Source organism: Myodes glareolus, chromosome 10 (genome assembly GCF_982192425.1).
Source record: "Myodes glareolus chromosome 10, mMyoGla1.1, whole genome shotgun sequence".
In the NCBI taxonomy this organism is placed as follows: domain Eukaryota; kingdom Metazoa; phylum Chordata; class Mammalia; order Rodentia; family Cricetidae; genus Myodes; species Myodes glareolus.
In genome coordinates this window covers 15,569,794-15,592,852 of record NC_142035.1, presented here as the reverse complement: position 1 = coordinate 15,592,852, position 23,059 = coordinate 15,569,794, and the positions used below count along the sequence as shown (strand labels likewise).

Sequence of the window (23,059 nt, the reverse complement as noted above, 5' to 3'; positions counted from 1 at the left end):
CGAGGGAGGAGAGGCTGTGGGAGAAAGGGCACCAATGAAGCTTAACAATTATCCCTGCCTTGGGAATAATTCACCAGCTGCAGGGGGCTCCACTCCGGACATTCAGGAGTCCTAGGAAGGGTTCAGCCAGGAGACAGCAGAAATGAGAAAGCTGCAAGGCGCCTGTTGGGAGCGTTCTCCTCTGCAGAGAAGCATTTAGTTCTAGAACCTACTGAGTGGCAAGCACTTCTGGCAGACTTACTGAACCTATAAACAGCTCGGGGAGATGATTATGCTCCATATGACAAGGTGGGGGGGGGCAACAACAAGAAATAACTCAGTGCTACAAGACCAAAAGGGATCTGATCCTATGCTGCAAGGCTTCGGAGTCTATGCTTTGGCACCCCACAGCCCTCTCCCATTTGCAATAGGCCATTCTCTTAGGAATCCAAGGTCATATGGAGTCTCTGTGAAAAGGTCCCCTCCTGTGTGTGTGTGTGTGTGTGTGTGTGTGTGTGTGTGTGTGTGTGTTGTCAACATGCCTGCACTTTTGTTTTGGGAGAATTATTACAGAGTTTATCATCTCCTAAGGGTGATTTTTATTTTTTCGGGACAATGTCTCAAGTAGCCCAAACTAAACTCGAACTTACTATGTCACCAAGGCTGGCCTTGAACTCTTGATCCTCCTATCTTTACATCTCCAATGAAGAGATTTCCTAAAGAATTGATCTGTGGTGGAAGATTTGCCTTTAGAAAAAGAGAGATCTGTTGACCTTTTTTTTTCTTTTTAATCTAAAACCAACCAAACCAATTTCATTGGGGAAATTGAGGCTAGGAAGAGGAGCCGGTCCAAGACCAGAAGTTAGCTAGGGGTAGTACTGGTACAAATGCCCAGGATTCTTGGCACACAAACTGAAACCTCCTTTGCCAGAGGTCTTGAGTGTCCTCCTCACACTCTTATGGGGCGATAGCTTCTAATCTGTGGTAAAGATAGTTCCACATCCACCCAGACCCCTGTCAGCCAGAGGCAAAGGATGCTCTCCGGGGATACCTTCCCCTCCTTGTAAGGATTTATAGAGTCTGAGGCTAAACACAGGTTCCCCTGTTCTGTTTCTCCTGATGAGGAAGAGGCTGGGGGAGTCGCTGGCCCTTCTGAAGCTCCCAACTGGGAGTCTGTAAGCGGTAACATGATGGTCAAGTTTCACTCCTTCCTGAGGAAGCTCTGTGGAGAAGCAAGTCCTTGCAGGTGCCCAGGAGATCAGCAGTACAGGTGGTTCTGGTTTACAGACTGGAAACTGAGACCTCCCAAAACCAACTGACTCTGAGAGCAGAAGGATGGAGCTGGCGTAACCCCCCAGCTCTGGAGAGCCTACTTTAAGTCTCAGGAACCCCCACACTCTCTACCCCCCTTGGGTTCTCACTCTCTCTCTCTCTCTCTCTGTGTTGATGCAGACACATCCCCATCTGAAGGCGCCAACCTCAACTCATCCAATAGTTTGGGTGTCAGTGCCCTGTGTGCCATCTGTGGAGACCGGGCCACAGGCAAACACTACGGAGCCTCAAGCTGTGACGGCTGTAAGGGATTCTTCAGGAGAAGTGTGAGGAAGAACCACATGTACTCCTGCAGGTGAGCCGCTGGCTGAGGCCTCGACTTACTCAGCTAGGAGATGGGTATGTTGGGATTCATGCCCTCCAGGGTCCCTCTTGAGGCACCTGCCCTTCCAGACCTTCAAAGATGGTCTATTTTCTTAGCATCTGTGGATCCGGGTGGAGCAGCAACTTTAACAATTGCCTACTAAACATAAAGAAGATAGGACCGGCCCTCCAACCTGCTGTTTTTTTCTAGGTTCCAACAAGGCATTGGCCCTAAGCCTTTTCACTTATCTCAGGGGTTCCCCCAAGATTCTGAAAACTCCCTCTTTCAAGGGCCTCTCTCATTTTAGGTAGCAACAGTAATATATTAGCAGTGGTTGCCTGAGCATTCGTTGTCCCATGCCAAGCCTGTAATATCTCACTGTCACCTGTAAATGCCCTTCTGAGGTGGTCACAATTATTATCCTCCTTTTGTAGATGAGGAAGTTATGCCTTGGATAGCTAAGAAATTTAGCTGAGGTCATTCAACTTGAATGTGTGGTGGAGTCCGTGTTGAAACCCATCTCTCCCCCATAACCTTGCCTTTCCCTTTTGTGAGCCAACTATTGACTCTAAGCCGTAGCCAGCAGCCTGCTATGGGCCGTGTACTCCCATAGGATGTGGTGAAAATATCTATGTCTCTGGTGTCCAAGAGACTAAAGTTTCTGACTCAGCTCTGCTGAGTAATCTTAGCCACCTATCACCTTTCTGGATTTCAGTTTCCTACGTTGAGTGGGACAAACTGGACTTTCAGACAGTCCATAGACCCCTCTGGCTTCTGATGGGTTAGCATTAGAACTCATGGGGTGCAGAGATGGAGCAAGGAGGGAGCTGGGTCAGGGTCAGAAGCAACCGGGTCGTCATTCTGCCCTAAGAGGGGGAGCCTGTGTCTTTTCAATCCCGCCATCCGACGCCCTCTCCAGGTTTAGTCGGCAGTGCGTAGTGGACAAAGACAAGAGGAACCAGTGCCGCTACTGCAGACTCAAGAAGTGCTTCCGGGCTGGCATGAAGAAGGAAGGTGAGCCTCCGCACTCCCTACACCCTGCCCCACCTGCACCCCGGCTCCAACCAACCCGGCATTTACAGCTCCAGCCGTCCTTTATGGCTCTGTGACAGGCCCTGGGATGACTGGCTAATGGCTGAGAGGAGGGAGGGTCTGGAGATCTGACCACAGGGAGTGGCTGGGCTTGGTCTTGAGAAAGATTCAGAGATAAAGCTCCCACTCACTCACTTCAGCTCCCAGCAACTGCCACTGAGTCTTCCTGTGCCACCATGAGGCGGCTAAGATGGGCGCTTTCTCTAATGGATACCGCGAGCATTAGGAAAAGCACAGAACACCACACGGCAAACACCCAAGCGCTGACTACCAAGACCTCATAAATATGACCAGAGGACCCTATTCTGGGCATCCTGTCCAAGGACAAGCACCCCCAATTCCCTTAGTTCTCATTCCTAGATGTCAGGCAATCTCTAGATTTTCCGCTTCCAAACAGTGGATGAGGTGCCACAGCCAGCCAACTCCTGCCGTCAGACAGGAACTGGCTCTTCCTCCAGTGACTCTTCCTCTTTCTTTCCCGTGACAGTTCTGGGAGGCTGGAAAGAATACTGTCCCCCTCTCACAGAGGGAGCTCAGGACCACAGCAGTTAGTCACCTTGCCGAAGCCCCCACGGCAGTTACTTGAAGAGCAGAGGCCCCAACCCCAGCCTCATGCTGTTCGGACACCTCAGTGCTGCCTACTTGGTGCCCCATGCTGTGCCCCACACTGTACCATACACTGTGGTCCGCACTGCATCCCACCTGTGCTCCATGCTGTGCCCCACACTGTGCCCCACACTGTGCCCTACACTGTAACCCACACTGTGCCCTACACTGTAACCCACACTGTACCCCACACTGTATCCTACACTGTGCCCCATGCTGTGTCCTACACTGTGCCCTACAATTGAGCCCCATGCTATGCCCCAAACTATGCCCCACGCTGTGCCCCACACTGTGCCCCACATGTATCCTACACTGTGCCCCACGCTGTATCCTACACTGTGCCCCACACTATGTCCTACACTGTGCCCCATGCTGTGCTCCACGCTATGACCTACACTGTGCCCCACACTGTGCCTGCCAGGCCTCATTTACACATTGTTTTCAGTGGCCAGTGCTGTAGCATGGTAGTAGAGCCAATGCCTGGTAACCCAAACATTTAGGGTCCTGGGTCAGTCCCAGCCAGGAGAGAGACAGAGAGAGAGGGAGAGAGAGAGAGAGACAGAGAGAGAGAGAGAGAGATGAAATAGGAAAAAGGAACTCTTTTCCTCTTAAACTCACAAATAAAAAAAATCTTTAAACTTTTTTTCTAAATAACTTGAGTTCATTTTCAAATCCCTTCCCTTCTCTCAACTCACTTTTCTCAGTTGACATATACTTCCAGCCCACACCGTATTCTTCAGACCAGACCCTCAGTCTAGCCCTATGGGAACACACACGAGCACACACACACAAACACACACACGCACACATGCACGCACGCACGCACACATACATCCCGGGATTTATACCATACTGGGCTGAGCAAGACCGAAGGCGGACTAAGCATGACAGCCCCCCTTCTCAGCCTCTGCTCTCCCGTTTCGAGATTCTTCTGACTGCCTGTCCCTCAAAAGGGTCCTTGCGGGTCCTCAATGAAAATTCAGGAGTTTTGTTGGAAAATTAGAACCCAAGATCCTACTATGCACACCGTATGCTGGCAGACCTCTGCTTCTCTGACATGGGAGTGGGGGGCTTTTAGGACCCCATGGGCACGTTGCTCCCTGGCTCACCTCATCTTCTCACTGAGGACTGCTTTGTGGAAGGACTGTGGCGCATGTGTGAATGTTGGAGACCAGATGAATGACTAAGGACCACGTGTTCTTCAGTTCTGATAACTGGTGATTCCGTGCTCCTGAGCACAAGTGCCCATAGGACACTGTGTTTGAGAACACTTCTCTCCTATAGAATGGTCGGTGTGTGGCAGAAAGGCAGGCAGTCCAACGGGGCAGGTGGCTAGCTAGTCATGTGTCTTTTGTTAAACAGTTTCCGGGGGGAAAACTGAGGGAGGCTTCCAGCCCCTCTGGGCTCTACTTGTCCCAGGCATCCACAGAGCCGAGAGATCCTACATCCCAGCTCCTGGGAGAAGAGGAGTCCCACCCCATCCAGTCTTAGTTCACTCGGCCTTGAATTGAACTGTTTGCTTCTTGGGCTGGGAAATAACTAACCCTTCTGCCAGGAGGACAGGAGAGCCACTGAGTCACTGACAGAGAGTGTTGCGGTCAGTAAATGTTCCTGTTGAGTACCTGCATGCATTATCGAGGGATTGTGAGGTACAAGTTAAACCAGGAGAGCAAAGCATTCTGGGCCACAGGAGAGCAAAGCACTCTGGGTCACCATGGGCAAACTCTAGGAAGGCGATTGCTCATTCTGCCCAAGTCTTAACAGTCCCAGAACCTTTCCTCAGCTTGATGGAAAGATCCCAAAGCCACTGACCGGGTATCTAGAGACATGTTTTCACTTATTTGCCTGTCCACCTCTCCTGCACATGGACTTAGGGACTGGCACCCTAAAGTTCTCAAGAACCAGAAAGGGAGCTGGAAACAGGGCTTCCAGAGCAGCTAGGGATAGTAAAGGAAGATCTATCCGATTCTCAGGTGGGGAAACTGAGGCAAGAGAGGGGAGACGATGGGCCGGGGTGGGGCGAGGATTAGGACCAAAGACTGTGAGAATGAAGCCTTCGCATTCTCTGGATTGAAATTGGGAAAGATCTGTTTAGGGTGGCAGGTTCTGTTCTTGGTGACTGAAACCTCCTGGCATAGCAGAGAAGAGCTTCACATCTCACAGGCGCAGAAGTCCTGCCTGGGCAGAGGTTAAGCCACAGAGCCCACAAGGGGCTCCCCTAGAGGGCAAAGACTGTGGGTAGGGGAGCCTGGGGGTGTTCGTGAACAAGCAAACGATGGAAAATTCTGTCCTGTGACTAAAGTTACAGAGAGGGACGCCTGCTCAACCTTGGCTCTTGGTCCCAGGACAAAAGGGCCCAGCCTCTGGCAGCAGAAAGCCAGGCCAGAGACAGGCCAAGAAGTACAGGAGAGCATGGCCCACCCTGTAGGATCTTCCTCACGAGCCCAGCTCAGCCCCAGGGTTCTCTAGGAAGACAGACTCAAGTCCTCTCCACCCCTGTCCTGTCGGTTAATATTCAATGGAAGTTACATTAGGTCCCCGACCCTGCTAATACTGCGCAAACATTAGGAAAACATCATTCCGTGACTGAGCTCGCTTGGGTGCTGATAAGGCCAGGCCAACCTTGAGGAGCTCTCTGTACAGCTGCTGACAGCAGTCTTTCATTCCGCCCGCCTCCCCACAGCGCCCAGTGGGGGCAGGCGACAGGGCAGGCTGGGTTGCCAGGGAGGGTGTGGCAGGCTGGTACAATCAGTGTAGTGGGGGGACTTGTCCACCACAGGGTCTCTGTCCTACGCCTCCTGACTTCTCTGTTTCTGGGTTTTTGCAGCAAGGTCTCACCTTTTTCTTTCCTTTTCTTTTTTATATCCGTTACTATTATTATTATTGTGTGTATGTGTTTGGGGTGTGTGCACTTGAGCATGTAAGTGCACTTGCGCTCGAAGGCAGAAGAGGGCGTTAGATCTTCTGATGTTGGACTTCCAGGTGGTTGTGAGCTACATGGTGTGGATGCTGGGAACCCAACTTTCATCTTCTGTAAGCGTGATACGTTCTCTCATCAACTAAGCCTTCTTTCCAGACCCCTGTGTCGGTACTCCAAGCTGGCATAGCCTCCTGCCATAGCTTCCCAAATGCTGGGATTACAGGCATGAACCACTATGCCCGACTCTAGATTTCATCATTCTGAAATCAAGAAGAAGAGTGGAATGTGAGTCACATGCTGTCTGTGACATGACATCTTCACTCCACAAATATTTACCGCATACCCACTGTGTGTCGGTGTATGCTTGGGGGCCAAGGTGACGGTGAGCAAGAAGAAGAAAGATCTGGCTTTTGGAGCTCTGGAGCTAGATAATAAAGAATTCAGCAAATCATGCTACAATAGATAGGGAAATTGAAACAGGAAAAGAGGGCAGAGTTTGGGGCACAACACTGTGTCAGAGGAGGCTAAAAAAGCACCTGAGGTGGCTTTCGTTGTTGCTGTTTTGTTTTCGTTTTTGTTTCTTGTGGCCTGTCTGGATATCTAGACTTATGGAAGGGCAAGTGTTGGGGACAGATCGAGTGACGGGGGGGTAGGGGTGGGTGGGCATCCAAAGGAGCTGTGATGAGATACTGAGACAGTCATTCTGAGCAGAACATGATACGAGAGCTGGGTGTGTTCAGAGAGATCCCTGAGAGTAACTCAACCCCAAAAGGGAAAGCCAGGTGCTTCGGTTCTCAGGACCTCTAGGAGGGCCTGGTCCAGCCCAGGGGAGAGTGGTGGGGCCTTCAGAAACAGAGCAGAGTCTTCGTGTGACAGCCTTCACACTGAAGGTCCCCAAGCGCCAGAGTGTATGGGGGTGTCTGCGTACAAGGCAGACACTGCCTGCCAGTTCCTAAGATGGAAGATAGGAAGGGAGCTGAGGGGAAGGAGCTTCGGAGAGATGGGGAAGCAGAGGCCCCAGGGAAGGTGTTTCCGACATCACAGAAAGAACGCTCTGCAGCCTCATCCTCACTCCTTCCACAGCGAGGCCCCTCAGACTCCAGGGGACAGGTGGGGCACTGAGAGGATGTCTGACACCTTAGGCATGTACTGAGTTAACTGAGGTGGATGGTGGGCTGGAGGACTAAGAGACAAGGCCTTCGGTCCTTGACTTCTGGAGAGTTCCTGGTGTGGGGAGAAAAGAGATTGCTTTCCCCCTCATTCTCCCAGGTTAGTTTAGAGAGCAGGATTCTTCCCAGCGGACAGCCCACTGGGGCAGCCGGGCCTCCAGGTCCCAACCCAGGACTTCTGTCTGTCACTCAGGAATCTCAGGGTCATCTCTGTGTCACCAGGAGGAAAGGGTTGATCATTTAGAAGGGAAGGGGTCAACCAACTCGCAAGCAGGGGTCGTGGATCCGGGATGGTGGCAGATTCTCACCGCACTACTCAGACGCTGGTCTGTCCTCCTCTGAGTTTTCGCTAACCTGCCCCTCATGGTGATCTGTCATTCCTTCAGCCTTCAGTACCCAGGGCAGGGGGAAGCTTTGGTGCCTGGGGAGCTTTGCAAACAGAGTTAGAAAATCCCACATGTGACAGGCAAAAACGACTCAGTGGGACATCAGACACGAAGCCTGACAATAACCTGATTTGACCATTCCTGGGAACCACGTGGTAGAAGGAAAGAACCAATTCCTACAATTTGTCCTCCAACTTCCACACATGCACCATGGCACATGTATGCTCACACATGTGCGTGCACGTGCACACACGCGCGCGCGCACACACACACACGCGCGCGCGCACACACACACACACACGGTATATGTCCATCTGCAGCACCCTGGCAGCCCCAGTCCAGGTTGAAGCCTCTCCTTCCCTATCTCCCCACTGCTTACCGGTTGTGGGACATCGCCCTCCCTCAGGGTTCCTTCTTACCCTCTCTCTGCCCTTCTCATAGCTGTCCAAAATGAGCGGGACCGAATCAGCACGCGGAGATCAAGCTACGAAGACAGCAGCCTGCCTTCCATTAATGCGCTCCTGCAAGCAGAGGTCCTGTCTCAGCAGGTACCAAGGGACCCTCTCACCTACCTGGGCTCCCTTCCAGGGGAAGCTCACTTCTTCTACCTCAGCCTCACACGGAAAGGGCCACAGATACCATAGAAGGAAACCTAAACCCAATGCCACACACAGCTTTTGTGACAGAGAGAGCTCGAACCTAGGTCTGGCATCGGGGGGCACTGTCTAGTTCATCACAGTTGCCATGTTCACAGGCCACACAAACTGCTCTCCTTGAGGGCTCAAGAGCAATCTTACCAAAAAGCAGTAGCAATTGCAACAAGGTGGCAAATGGGCTCAGTCACCCTCTGGCTGCACGACCTCAGACAAGTCACAGCGACTTTTTGGGCCAAGGTGACTTCATATATGAGATAAAGGTGATGCCCTTTTACACCCAAGGGAGGAGTTAGACGAGACAGGAGCAGGGCAGGCAGTGGGTGGCCATCCAAACAGAGTGCTCCTGCTTCTGAGTCCTCCCTGTCCCTCTGCTCAGAGCTGCTTACTGATGTGGCAGTCCAGGCAGTCCAGCTGCCACCAGACAGGGGACTTCCTAGGGAAGTTCAGGGAAACCCCACTTCCCCCAGCATTCCTTTGTCTCTCACAGATCACGTCTCCCATCTCTGGGATCAATGGCGACATTCGGGCAAAGAAGATCGCCAATATTACGGACGTGTGTGAGTCCATGAAAGAACAGTTGCTGGTTCTGGTTGAGTGGGCCAAGTACATCCCAGCCTTCTGTGAGCTCCTTCTGGATGACCAGGTAAGGGCACCTGTGCTGGGAGCAGAGGTGGACACTGGCCATCAGGGCCCAGCTGACCTATCCAAGACATAGCCTTGGGCTGATTTGATTTTACTCAATGAAACCCATACCGCTCACGTGCTCCCAGAACTGTTTAAGTCACTCTACAAATATTGACTCAGTCTCCCTAAGGACTATGAAGCAGGAATGTTTCCCATCTTCCAGGTGAGGAAACCAGGACACAAAGAGGTTAAGTAAATTGCTCAAGGTGACACAGCCAATAACCTGCATCACTGGGATTAGAACCAGCCAGGGATGCTCCAAAGTCCAGACTCTCAACCACTGCATCATTCAGCATTCTTGGAGGTGTTTTCAGGAACCTAAAACCGGGAATCAGGAAATTTGGCTTAAGCTCTGGCTTTAAGACCAGTTCCTTGAGTGATTTGGGGTGAATTACTTCACTCCAAGGCCCAGAGTTCTTATCTACCAGGTGGAAGTTATCTCTGCAGAGTGTTGTCAGAACTGGGGCCATTCTTGTTTGAAAAGTCCAGGCTGGCACAACAGCTCCTCAGCTGGACCTCCTTTGCCCGCCCTAGTGTTATGTCTCTTGCTTTCCCCCAAGATGGTTTTTCAGCATTTGGTATTCCAAGGCACCTTCTCTGGACTCCCAAAATGGGGCCAGGAAGGAGAAGTTCAGGGGTAGCGGGCTGTGTGCATCTTTGAATGGCTGGGTTTCTGAAATGTCTTGTCCAATGGCTTCCAATACACACACTCCTTGGCCTCCACAGACATCTTCCTTGCCTGGGCAAGGAGGAGGAATCAGTCGCCTTCCCAACACTGAAGGCCCCAGTTCTTTGCCCACAGGTTTGATACTGCAGCATCTTGGGTCTTGTTATTTGTTTGGGGGATTGTTTTTTGGTTTGAGACAAGGTCTTGCTATGTAGCCCAGGCCAGCCTGGAACTCACTCTGTACATCAGGCTGTTCTCAAATTCACAGAGAACCGCCTGCCTCTGTCTCCCAAGTGTTGGGATTAAAGACGTGCACCGCCACGCCTGGCTGCATACAGTCTTAGTGCTTCAGAGAAGTTACACAGGCCCACAGCTGTTCCTCTCTGCAGAAACCAGGAACTGCTCTTCCTCTTTAAACACCTATAAGAAATCCATGGGGCAGTTGGGTGGTAGTGGTGCATGCATTTAATCCCAGCACTTGGGAGGCAGAGGCAGGCAGATCTCTGTGAGTGGCCTGGTCTACAGAGCAAGTTCCAGGACAGGTTCCAAAGCTACACAGAGAAACCCTGTCTCAAAAACAAAAAACAAAAAAGAAAGAAAAAGTGCAAAAGAAAGGAAGGAAGGAAAGAAGGAAGGAGGGAGGGAGGGAGGGAGGGAGGGAGGGAGAGAAGGAAGAAAGGAAGGAAGGAAGGAAGCAAGCAAGCAAGCCAAGGGCACTCTATGTCAACAACACTGGCCTGGCTGTTCCTTAGCCCCCTGTTGGGTCTGGACCCTAGAGACATCCCTCCTTTGGAGAACTGACAGTTAGGGATCATGCCCAAGCTGTCCCTGACTTCTCCCACTCCTCCTCGGGCTTCAGCCCCTGTCCCTCTGCTGGAGAGCCTGAATTAATGTTTAATCCTCTCTGTTCCTTCCCAGGAACTTAGCAGGACAACAAGATACCCCCAAGCTGAGCAATTGTTAACCTCAATTTCCCACCCAAACCTCCCTGGCTGGGGCTCAGAGCATTCTCTGAGGGCAGTGATGGGTGGCCAGTAACATGGGCCAATCATTAATGCCCCCTTGCCTGCCCACACCCCACAGCTGTCATGTCTGAGGGTTGGACCTGGGAGCCTATGCATGGTACATAAGGAGACCATATTGTCTACCATGGCTGAGGCTACCTGTGAGATTTGGGGACATGGCCTTCCAAGGGACCCACATTTCCATTATTCCAGGGACCAACATCTTGTTACACCTGGGTAGCCAATTCCTGGATCTAGAAGGCCAAGTCTGACAGGATGAGGGGACTAAGGCATAGAGAGAGAAGAAGAGTGACTTAAAGCCCAGAGCACATCGGCCACCGTGCTGGGATTTGACTCAGTCTTCCGTTCTGTGGTCTGAGAGCCACGGAGCTAATGGTTGACAGTGCCGCCACAGTGCCTCCTGAGTAGAGTATGCTCAGTGATTAACATCTTCTGTATCCCTTCCTATTGTTCACAGAAAATAGTATCTCACCTCCAAGTTTTCCCATTCCTTGCCACTTTTTCTCCTAGGTTCCAGGCATGGTGAAGTGGAAAGGGGTCATAACAGGTGGGCTCAGGAGGAACCTGAGACGGGAGGAAGTCAGGGTGTCGGCTCAGACATTCATCTCCCCTCTCCATTCTATCCTTCACTTGCTTCAGTGCGGATCTGTGTGTTTGCTGTGTTCTGCGGACCCTCTAGGCTGAAGAGGCTTACTGTGCATTCCCATGCCGTGGCCTCTCTTGTCTCACTGCTCTGAGCTCCTTCCTTCTCCCTCCCTCTCTCCTTCTCCCTCTTTTCTTCCCCTCCACTTGCCCATTGCAGCACCATCCCCTTCTATCCCCTGGCCTACTTTACCAATCCCTTCCCTCTCACTCTCTCAGCCTGACAGTTCTGTGAGCTCAGAGACTGCGGTGTCCCCACACTGTCTGAAAGAGTGTCTAGGAGGGATGGTGAGATGGTTCAAGAGGCAAAGGCTCTTGCTGTCAAGGCTGATTCCCAGGACCCTCAGGGTAGAAGAGAATCGCTGTTCTCTGCCCTACACACACACACACACACACACACACACACACACACACACCAATACACTTTTTAAAAGAATGACGCACTGTGAGCATCTAACACTTGACAACTCAATGGAAGAGGACAGAGTAGCACCTGACCCTCGCAGCATGGCTTGCTACCTGCAGCCTCCCACTGAGCACACAGATCCCCAGGGGCACCAGCCTGCTGTGTTCCCTGGTCTTCACACAAGCACTAAGAACAACGGCTCTAAAACACAGATGACAGCCTGTGAAACACTGAGACTTGACCTTGAACTTCAGTCTTCACAGACTGCCACGAAAAGACAGGGCTCGAAGATGCCCTGTACTCGGTGAGCACATTCTAAGAACAGACATTCATGTGGAAGCTCACACAGATTCTCTGAGCATCCCAGAATCTTATAGCATCCGCAGTACAAGTGCCGTGGAGAGCTATAGCACTAGTGACTTCCCAAACTCAGTGCAGCTTTGGAACCAGCAGGGAAGCCTGCATATTACAGGTCCAGTTCCTACATACAGACCCAGAGTAACCAGTAGTGAAACCCAAGACTATGACTTTCCCTAAGGTGCCTTAACAGTTCCCTACAGTTGGGCACGCTGGTAGGATCTTGGGACCCACAGTTTAAAAACATCTGGGACAAGTTGACACTCTTGATTATCTGATCTAAGGCATGCACGCCAGATATGGCCTATGCCCTGATGAGGCCGGGGCATGGCTCCTTGCCCAGAGATGATGACACACCAGTTCAAGAAGCAGAGTGAACAGGAGGTGCCCTGGTTTGGAGAGCACAGGCCTCCACCTTCCTGGTCTCTGTAGAATGTTTTCTATATACCTCGCTTCATCAGTCACGGGAGAAAGGCAGAGGTTTTGTGGGGTGGGTTTCGGAGTTCAGGTAAGTAAAGGCAGAGAGGACACAGAGCTGTCTTGCCAAGGCCACTGACCTGATATGAGCAGCCTTCCTGATGTGCAGCTGCTAACTTCACCCTGTCTCTCTTCCAGGTGGCCCTGCTCAGAGCCCATGCCGGCGAGCACCTGCTGCTCGGCACCACCAAGAGATCCATGGTGTTCAAGGACGTGCTGCTCCTAGGTGAGGAGGCTGCTGGTCCCAGACGGAGCTGGAGGGGTGGAACCCAGCTAGGTACACCCAGGAAGGAAGAGTATCTCTCTCCACATACACAGACCAGGCAGGCCAATCAAAAACATCCCAAACAGGATATACCGTTGCAAGCCGGTAATCTCAGCTACTTAGGAAGCTGAGGCAGGAAGTTTACGAGGTCAAGACAGCCTGGGGGGGCTACGTGGAGGGCTCAGGTTAGCCTGAGAAGCATAACATGACCCTATCTTCAACTAAAATAAAAAATAATTTTTTTAAAAAGAATCTAGCAACTATCAGTTGAAATCAGTTGAGATGGCACTGGCAAGACCTTGGACTGGCAAGATGGCTCGGCTGGGAACAGCACCTGTTGCCAAGATTTACAATCTGAGTTCAAGCCTAGGGATCCAAGTGGTAGAAAGAGAAAGTCAACTGCTGAGATTGTGTACTGGCCTCCATGTGCTCCCCACAGCCCACACACTGCTCCCCCAGAATAAATAAATAAACTCTTTCAATACAACGACCCCAAGATAGTTGCTAGATATTCCCATTTTATAGATGAAGAAAACTGAGGTACAGACACATCAAACCATAACCATAACCAGCCGTAAGTGACAGAACCATTCAGAAGGTGTGACCCAATTCCGGAGTCTATCCCTTGACCTTGACGCTTTAGTGCCTCCCAAGTGCACCTTGGCTTTCCTTCGTCTTGAGTCATGCAGGTAAAAGGAGTTTGGGGGAACACAAAAGGCCTCCGAAAAAGCTAAGTTCCTAGCTCACCCAGGACTTCAGGCCTCCACCTTCCTCTGCTGGCCTCCGGTTTCTGATTTGTAAAATGGGCATGGTGACCCCAGTAACTGCTCCCAAGAGTACCAGGCACACAAATCACAGCCAAGGGTGACAGGGGTCGACCAAGGTGACAGTCCCATCTTCCCCCACCTCCCATCCAGGCAATGACTACATCGTCCCTCGGCACTGCCCAGAGCTAGCAGAGATGAGCCGTGTGTCCATTCGCATCCTCGATGAGCTGGTCCTGCCCTTCCAGGAGCTGCAGATCGATGACAATGAGTACGCCTGCCTCAAGGCCATCATCTTCTTCGACCCAGGTACCATCCACACCTCCTAGCCTTCGCATCCCCAGACCTGTCATCACATCCCTGACGGGCTCACAGCCTCTTGCCTTACCACGACAACCAGAAGTCGTTTTCACCAGCCCCACTGAGTAGATGCTCCCAGGGAGGAAGGGCTCTGCAGGGCACAGATTGCAAAGGCCTGGGTTTTACTTTTCCCATCTTCCTTCTTGTCCATCATCCCGAGCATCCTTTCTCCCACCCTCCATTACTGCTGCCCTCCTGTCTCTGTTGATCAGCGCTGCAGCTTTCAGCAACAGTCCTGTCCTATCAGCAACAGACAGGCAGCATCTTCTACCCTTCACTTGCTGGAATGGGGATACCGAATCCCCTCCCACCTCCCTTCAGCCTCTCTCTGTCCTCTCCCTGCTGGCTGTGTTGACTCTTATCCCTGACTTTGCACAGTATGTCTGTAGTCAGATCTTTGCACAAAGCCTGCTTTTGTTTCTCATTATCTGAGGCTTGCTGTCTTCCCTCTTACCTGCTGGAGTGCAGGACCGCTGGGCGCTCGGCGCTGTCCTTGGTGCTGGTCCCTGATTTCACAGGGATGGCCTCTAGCAATTAAAAGCAGCCAAGAGGAAAATAACTGCCATTTATTGAGGCCCCAGGTGCGCGGTTTTAAACATTTCATGCAAGGTACATACAGCATGATTCCTGTGAATTAGGGACCATCTTCACCCCATTTCCAAACAAGGAGAAGGTGGAAGTGTAGAGAGGCCGATTGACTTAGCAAGGTCACACAACTAGGAACCCGCAGAGCATGAATTTGTACTTTAGGCTGTTAATTTAGACATGTCTCTCCAACTCACGGTTTTGCTTTCTGCTTGCAATTCCCATTTCCCAGAGGGCAAGGGTCTAGTTACAGTCCTGCGGTGCAAAACTCTGGGCTGAACGGGTGGTTATTTCTCAGTGACAGGTGCGATATTCCTGGCCCCAAGGCAGAGTCGGCAGCTTGGGTGAGAGCAGGGGGACCTAGTCCAGGCTGGTAAAGAACAGGTATTCCATGAAAGATGACTGACTGAATAAAAAATATAAGTGCAAAGTGTGGGTGGGGTCTCTTTCTGCCAGAGGAACTGAAGCCTCAGCGGAGTCCCCAGGTGAGAGACAGCAGCAGGCAGGGGAGAGGAAACTATCTTGATGTGGCCAATGCAGGGTCTGTATGGTAGAACCTCCTCTGTGGGCCAGAAACCCCAAGTTCACATCATGATTCTGCTGACAAATAGTTGCGTGAACTGGCCAAGTCTTGCTTATTTCCCCTTGCCTGAGACAAAGAGAGACTAAGGCTCTCAAAGGAAGAGCATTAGCCTAGTGTGTGCAGGACCCTCGGTTTGACCCATAGCACAGCATAAGAAAACTCTAAAGAGAAGTGAGGCTCTAATATGAAGTACCAGGCTTTATATCTTTTCCTGCCTGGATCTTAAACCACTATTTGTTTTAGAGGAAGCTGGCTGTTGAGGACCCCAAATTCTTGTCCCAGCACTGGTTAAGACTCCCTGGTTCATGGGGCTGGAAAGATGGCTCAGCAATTAAGAGGACTGGCTACTCTTCCAGAGGTTCAATTCCCTGCACCCACATGGCAGCTCACAACAGTCTGTAACTCCAGTTCCAAGGGATCTGACATCCTCGCACAGGTATACACATAGGTAAAACACCAGTACACATAAAATAAGATAAATAAATCATTAATAATAAATTAATTAATAAAAAAGACTCCCTGTGTTCCAAGGTCAGTAAGTCGCCCAGTTGGAGCCTACAGGTTAGGGGATTTGGGGCTCCCTGACCACCTCTCCCATTGCAGATGCCAAGGGACTGAGTGACCCGGGCAAGATCAAGCGGCTGCGGTCGCAGGTGCAGGTGAGCCTGGAGGACTACATCAACGACCGCCAGTACGACTCTCGGGGCCGCTTCGGCGAGCTGCTGCTGCTGCTGCCGACCCTGCAGAGCATCACCTGGCAGATGATCGAACAGATCCAGTTCATCAAGCTCTTTGGCATGGCCAAGATTGACAACCTGCTGCAGGAGATGCTGCTTGGAGGTCTGGAGCATGGGGCAGGGTGGGGGTGTCCTCTCTTTGTTGCTCTGTAGTGTTGGCTCTTGGGAGACAGGCTTCTCGTGGACCCGAGCTGGCCTCTAGACTCCAGTGCTTCCTCAGTGGCAGCCTTGGGCAACTTGTTTGTCTCTAGGACCTCGGTTTGTCATCAGGAAAATATAGAGATAGGACAGAGGTCCATTTGTTCAGACACTGAGGGTCGAGCATGAGTCAGTCAATCACTCTTGAAAGGAGGGAAGAATGTCATGGCCATTAGCCAAATGAATAGCAGGACAATTAAAAATGGGTTATGTGTGGACCTTTAGGTGAGTCAACCAAGAGATGCCTTCCTGAAGTAGTATCTAAGATTGACGGGTAAAAATTACTAGATTTTAAAATCTTGAAAAGTATTCCAAGCAGAAGTCATTTGTTCCCAGCTCTGAGCTAAGATTTGTGTGAGAGATGGAGGAGATGAAGGTGGAAATTAATTAGAAACCAAGTCATAAACAGGGCTTGATGGGCCATGGTCAAAATTTCAGTTTTAGGCCAGGCAGTGGTGGTCCACGCCTTCCTTTAATTGCAGCACTTGGAAGGCAGAGAGAGGCAGGCAGATCTCTGAGTTCTGAGCTGAAGGCCAGCCTGGTCTACAAAGTTCCAGGACAGCCAGGGATATATAGAGAAACCCTGTCTTAAAAAGAAAAGTGAGTTTTATATAGGAGCAAACGTAATTCCAACAACAGAGAAGCTGAGGCAGGAGGACCATAGGTTTGTGAGGCAGCCCGGGAAATATAGCGAGACTTTGGGAGGAAAGAATGAGAGAAAAGAAGGAAGAAAGAAAAGGAAGGAAGGAGAAAAGAGGGAGGAAGGAAGAAAGGAAGTGAGAAGGTGGGGAAGGAAGAAGAAAGAAAGGGAAGGAGGGAGGGAAGATAGGAAGAAAAATGGGGGGAATTATGTTTTATTCTCTCTGCAACTCTTGTAAAGAGCCTGAAACTTAAACTAAAATTTTAAACAAGCCAGGCTGATTTAGGGGTCAATAGTGAATTACAGGGGGCAGTGGAAGCACCCAGGAATGTTACTCTCTTCTATCATCTGAGACAATGGTGACTTAACATGTGGAGGTCGAGCAGGCAAAGAAGGAGAGGTTCTCTGGATGCCACAGATGCTGAAGCAGGGAGTGACAGAAGAGAAAAAGGAAAGGGTCAAGTTCTGCTTTGAGTGGCAGAAACAATGGTGGAATGGTTTACTGGCAAGGAAGATGGGGGGATGACTTGAATCTGGGTCTCGGGTGGTGAGCCGATGACCCAGAAAATCCATCTGGACTTGACACGGGAGGTGTGTTGGATATTCACACGGGACGAGCCGTGACTGTGAGTCGATGGCCCAGCAATAGAGGAAAGGCAGCCTTGGGTTTTCTAGCATTAGAAGGCAGAAGATGTGTCACAGAAGGCTTTAGAAAACAGCCGTCGGGGACGTGGGAGAAGGCAGGAAAATTACAGAGTCCAAAAAAAAGGTGTGCTTTCAGGAGGACAGGGTTACAGTGGTGTTAAATGAGGGGAGGAGAGAGGAAGGGAAAAGGTAGGATAAAGGAAGAAAAGGGACGGGAGGAGTGTGGGAAAGGGATGAAGTTAGAAGTCAATGAAGGACTAGGAGAGAGAGAGAGGAGAGTGGAAGCTTGCAGGGCCTTGGTGCTTTGCTGTGTGCTTGCTGTGTGCAGCATCAGGGGGCTTGGGGGATGGAAACCAGGTGTGGAGGGCATCACAGAGGAGGTGAGGGGCGAATGGGAGAGTGACAAAGCAGAGACAGGGCAGGCAAACCTCGGATGATGCCCCCCACGCAGCATAGCTGAGCCAGAGCTGAGGTTGGCTGAGAGACGGTAACTCTAACCACAGACCACGATCACCCTTTAGGGGAAAGTGGGGCATCAGGTCTAGCCCCTCAACAGATAGCTCTGCGGTGGGTGACAGAGTCAGCATGGGAAGTAGAGCCTGAGGCTTGAGAAGTAATGCAGTGTGGTGCAGCCACCTCCAGATGGAAGCCAAGGCTCTCTGCCCCCGCACTGTTGCTATTTGGAGAGGCACAGTTCTCCTGAGCGGAGATGTTCTGCGTGTTGTCTAGCTGCACGGCTGGCCTCTGTTCGTGAGAAATGAGTAGAGTCTCTCCAGAAATCACAATAAAAATAACTCCAGAAACTGTCAAGGGGCTAAAATCACCCCATCTGAGGACCACTGTCAGGCAGGATTGCGTTCTCAGCGACCCTGTGAGCTGGCGGCTATGGTGACTCAGGTGTCACTGCCGCCAGCATCAGGAGTTGTGGTCTGTTCGCCAGACACATTTGGGTGAGATAATCCCTCTGGATACTGTTATCTCGTCTGTAGTATGGATGATAATGGTGTCTATTCTCTAGGACTAACGGGAGGATGAAATTGTGTAAAGAATTAAAAGTACCATAAGCCAGTGCCCAGGACAAGATAGGTGCTCACTGACCATTTTACTATGAAACCAAAGAGTTTACTCATTGTATTTAAACTCAGAAGCGCTGGTTTCTTTCAAGCCACAAAGCCCACAGACATGCCTGGTGATTTTTACATGACACTAACCCAGGAATAAGCACCCAAGAGATACTGTTAGTCTTGATGAGTAGACTGACCGCCGCACTGGGGAAATGATGCCGCAAGGCTGTGGTCCTTTTCCAAGACTTCCGGTCCTGACTGATACTCTCGTTTTTGTCCACAGGGTCTGCCAGTGATGCACCCCATGCCCACCACCCCCTGCACCCTCACCTGATGCAGGAACACATGGGCACCAATGTCATAGTTGCCAACACGATGCCCTCTCACCTCAACAATGGACAGATGTGTGAGTGGCCCCGACCCAGGGGGCAGGCAGGTGGGCAGCCTGGGGTCTACCCTGCAAGGGGTAAGGAGGGGGAGGGGATCCAAGAAAGGAGGCAGGAGAAGATTGTGTCTAGAAGGTGGAACCAAAGACATAGTTCTCTGTGTTCCAGAGCAAGGAATGGGGGTGGGGATAAGGGTGTTGTTGGTTAAAGCTGTTTATTCAGTGAGGCTATGCATTCAGCAAGGTGACGGACAATGTCTACCGAATGAGGCAATCCACTAGGTGAGGGAACCGTTGAGCATGTTTGTTGGCTGAGATTTCCATTAGATGAAATCATCCACTAGGTGAAAGTGTTCATTGAAATAGGGCTGGCGTGATGAATGACACCATCCTCTGGGCAGTTGAAAGAGACTGGCAGTTAAGTAGGACTGTCCACTAGGCTACGGCCACCATCTGAGGGGAAACTGTCAATGACTAAATTGGTTGGCCATTGGGTCAAACTCTTCAAAGAACAGAATCGTCAATGGGATGAGGTGGCCACTGGGATGAAAGGGATTCCATTGAATTTGGTCTTGGGAAAGTTGTCTATAAAATGAAAGTAGCTACGCAGGTGAAAGTCACTCACCCAAAGTGCGATGGGAGTGAACCCTTTTTGTTGTTAACTCTTCTCCCAAAGACTGAAGAAATGCCAGTTTCAACCCAGTTAGCCCAGGGCCTCAGTTTTTGCTCTTTCTTCCAAGTCAGAGTATTTTTTAATCATACTTCGTACTGCCTTTGGGAAGAGTCACACCTGGGCCCTGGTCTGGGAAAAGCAGCCTGGGTCTCCATCTCAAATGGTGGATAGATGGATGGGAGGACTTCATAGAACATGGCAGTTAGAGCTGTAACAAGATTGGATCCGTCATCTTATTTTATATAAAGTCTCAGCAGGCGGGAGGGCTTTCCCAGGGCTCTTTGGTTATTTCCACAAAGGCTGGAATCTTGAGCGACTTCCATTTCTTTCTCCCTTTAGCCACCCCTGAGACTCCGCAGCCATCACCACCAAGTGGCTCAGGATCTGAACCCTACAAGCTTCTGCCAGGAGCCATTGCCACCATTGTCAAGCCTCCCTCTGCCATCCCCCAGCCAACTATCACCAAGCAAGAAGTCATCTAGCAAGTCGCTGGGGGTCGGGGGTTCTGCTGACTCATACCCTCAGAGAGCACCTGGGTGTAACTTAGTCACAGCAAGGAAGATGTGGCAAGAGGGGCCGTTCCCAGAGCAACCATGGAAAAGGGTGCAAGGGCCCAAAAACACAGGCTGAGTGTCACATGCATTGCCACCCCTGACCCCACACCCTGGAGGGCAGGGCTTTGCCTTGAGGAGCCCCTGGCTGGGAAGTTTTCTGCTGCCTGGACCACTTTTCCCAAATTGAAGCCACTGTCTTCATCTTCATGCGTATCTTCCCTCAGCTTCTTCTCCCCGAAGGACGACTGTCTGCAGATGCTGCAGGACCATGTTGAAACACAACTCCCTTTCCCTCCCCCTGCTGGGGCCTCTTCCTTCCTGGTGCTGGTCAGGGGGTCTGGATGCAAAGCTCCTGAGGCTGAGTCAGCTTGCAGTGTGGTACTCCTCTCTCTTCCGCTGTGCCAACCTCAGGCGACCCACTCTCCCATCCTTCACTGTCACCTTCCTCAGCCATTCTGTCTTCTCCAAAGCCACCTCTCCGGAGGCTGAGGGAGATGTGGCAACCATTTCCCCATTCATTCTGAGAACCTTTTGTAAGCACTGACCTGGATGAGGCAGAGGGTAGGAGTCACCACCTCTCTCCCCACCTCTGCCAACACCAGCATGATTCTTCCCTCCCGTACTAGGCTATATCTTTGGAGCAATGAGCCCGATGGCTTCCCATGGCAGAGAGTCATCCAAGGGGGACAATTGTAACAGAATGTAGAGAGAGGTTTGGCACTGGAGAGAGGCAAGCTCTCCTTCTGTCCTTTGACAGGAAAGAGTGGGCTTCTGGCTAGCACAGCCGGCGACAGACCAGTTTCTGGGAGCCTGAATGCAGGCCCAGAGGTAAGAAACATAGTATGGGAGGGAGACAGTGAAGACATCCGTCTCCATAGCGTTGAGATGGGACACACACTGGGGACTATGGAGCCTTGAACGCTAGACTGAAGTCGGAAGTAGCTGCGATGTGGTGCAGTCAGAAGCTGAGCACATCCTGCAGAGGTGGGGCTACTGAGACAGAGCAAGGAGGCCAGACTAGAGCCTGGGGCTGAGACAAAGCGACGGATCAGGGCTGTCCCCGGGGCCTGTCAAGCTTCCTCATACACCCAGATGATGCCATGGGCATTGGCTTCCATTATCTCATAGAATCTTCAGAAGACGAAGGTAAAGGATCTTAACTGCCTCATAGGAAGTTCTTGTCTCCCCTGTGATGGAACTCAGAGATTTCACCATCCTTAACCGGTGTCAACGCCAGAGGCTTGCTCTTCCCAGAGCGTGTCAGCTAGAGGGTGTTCTAAAGTCCCACTGCAAGTCAAGAATCCTGTTTGCTGAGAAGTAGTCGGGCGGATGCATGACTCCTGTCCTTCACTCTCCCCAAGTGTGGGTGAGGAGCAGCAAGGGTATAGTTCCTGGAAGAGGCACTGGTCTAGTCTGGGAGTCCAGGGCTGAGATAGTCTGGGTGAGGGGCAGGAGAGGGATAAGAAAGCCTGGGTCAGGCTTGCTTGAGGAGCTGCATGCAAGCTGCATTCTGGAACTGCTAATCCCCAGCAGTCCGCGCGTAGCCTCTGCCTGACTCTGCATGGCTTTGAGGAGCCCCTACAAAGTGCCACTGACCAATAGGACTAAAAGGAATGTTTCCAAGGCTGGAGGTGTGATAAGTAGGAGGAAAGAGCCATGAGATTGACTACCACGTTCCATCAGGGCTGGCGCTTCTGAGTGGGTGGAGCTAGCACCCCAGTGTCCAGAAACCCCAGCTTCAGTGATAGGGTCCTCCGTAAAACGGAGGGGTACCGGGGCCACCTACTTAAAGAAAAAGAACACCACAGTCCGGGACAGTCAGGATGGGTTGTCCTTAATCCCTTAGGCCACGTCTTGGGTCTCAGGACAAGACTTGTCCATGCTCAGAGCCCTCAAGGCTTTCTTGGCCATCCTCACTCCAGTGTCCCCAAAGGCTCCAGGCAGATCGCTCAGACTGTTCTGATGGACAGTTGGCCTCCTCCTGGACATTGTCCTCCCCACTCTTTGCCTCTCCATCCCCAGTGGTGTTCATGAGAGGGGTAGGAAATGTTGACCTTCAGGGGTAGCAGTCTTCTGGTGTAGGGGGTCAGCCGTTGCCCCCGTCCATCCTTTCTGAAGGAGAAATCCATTCCACACTAATAGCTATTATAATATGGGAAGCATGAAATAAAGAAAAGTTTACCCTTCTGATTATAAGCTGAGGGCGCTATGTTGGAGTTTTTTCTTCTGAGTTTTGGTCCTACTATAATACGATGGACTAAGTACAAATTGGTGGTAGACAAGGGTGAGTGCTAAGTTTTTCCCCCGAGACCACCCTCCTTTCTTCAGGGAACTCTCAGAAGCTTCCAGCATTCAGGAGGCTTTCCTGAAGTGGACACAGGAGAAGGGAGGATTGGACACAGACATCCTCGCTTTCTTGTGACAACCACACCATTCACCTTGGCCATTCTCTGTGGCCAGCCCTGGTAATAGGAATCGTGAACTTCATATCCAGCATTCATAAAGTAGCCTCCCCCATCAGACTAGTTTGCACATGCAAACATCACTGGGGTCCCACACTGATCCCCAAATCCCACCATAACTGCCCTCAAAATCTCAAAATAAGTTCTTACTCTTGTGTTTTAGCATAAGTTTATCCAAAAAAATAAATGGCACGTATGTTTTCTAAGCCTTTGTGTTGGTGTCTTTCTCCCCTTGGTGTCAGAATAAGAAGAGTCTGGGGCATTCACACTGGATAAGATTGCCTCCTTTTCAGTCTTCCTGCCAAGAGGTTAAACTTTATGGATAATCTCCCATCATATAGATGGCAAAACTGAGGTTCGGGGAGGTCATTTTCTTTGAAAGGCAGAGGGAGAAATCCTGTCCCACTCCAGCCCATCCGTGTGTGTGTGTGTGTGTGTGTGT

General features: G+C 51.1%; 1 protein-coding gene across 4 annotated transcripts in view; it reads left to right on the top strand.

Annotated features, from left to right (window-relative positions):
- Hnf4a (hepatocyte nuclear factor 4 alpha) overlaps positions 1-22,823 on the top strand; it is a 64,074-nt gene extending 41,251 nt beyond the window's left edge. For 3 of the 4 annotated variants that reach the window (XM_087911040.1, XM_087911038.1, XM_087911041.1), the window contains exons 2-10: positions 1,432-1,606; positions 2,535-2,629; positions 8,230-8,336; positions 8,932-9,087; positions 12,841-12,928; positions 13,885-14,040; positions 15,863-16,099; positions 18,827-18,979; positions 19,941-22,823. In XM_087911040.1, coding sequence (XP_087767166.1) covers positions 1,432-1,606; positions 2,535-2,629; positions 8,230-8,336; positions 8,932-9,087; positions 12,841-12,928; positions 13,885-14,040; positions 15,863-16,099; positions 18,827-18,979; positions 19,941-20,083 — 1,310 coding nt within the window. In that variant the 3' untranslated portion in view covers positions 20,084-22,823. The remainder of the gene's footprint in view (positions 1-1,431; positions 1,607-2,534; positions 2,630-8,229; positions 8,337-8,931; positions 9,088-12,840; positions 12,929-13,884; positions 14,041-15,862; positions 16,100-18,826; positions 18,980-19,940) is intronic. The other variant, XM_087911039.1, reaches the window with a different exon arrangement.
- Positions 22,824-23,059: the final 236 nt, after the last annotated feature.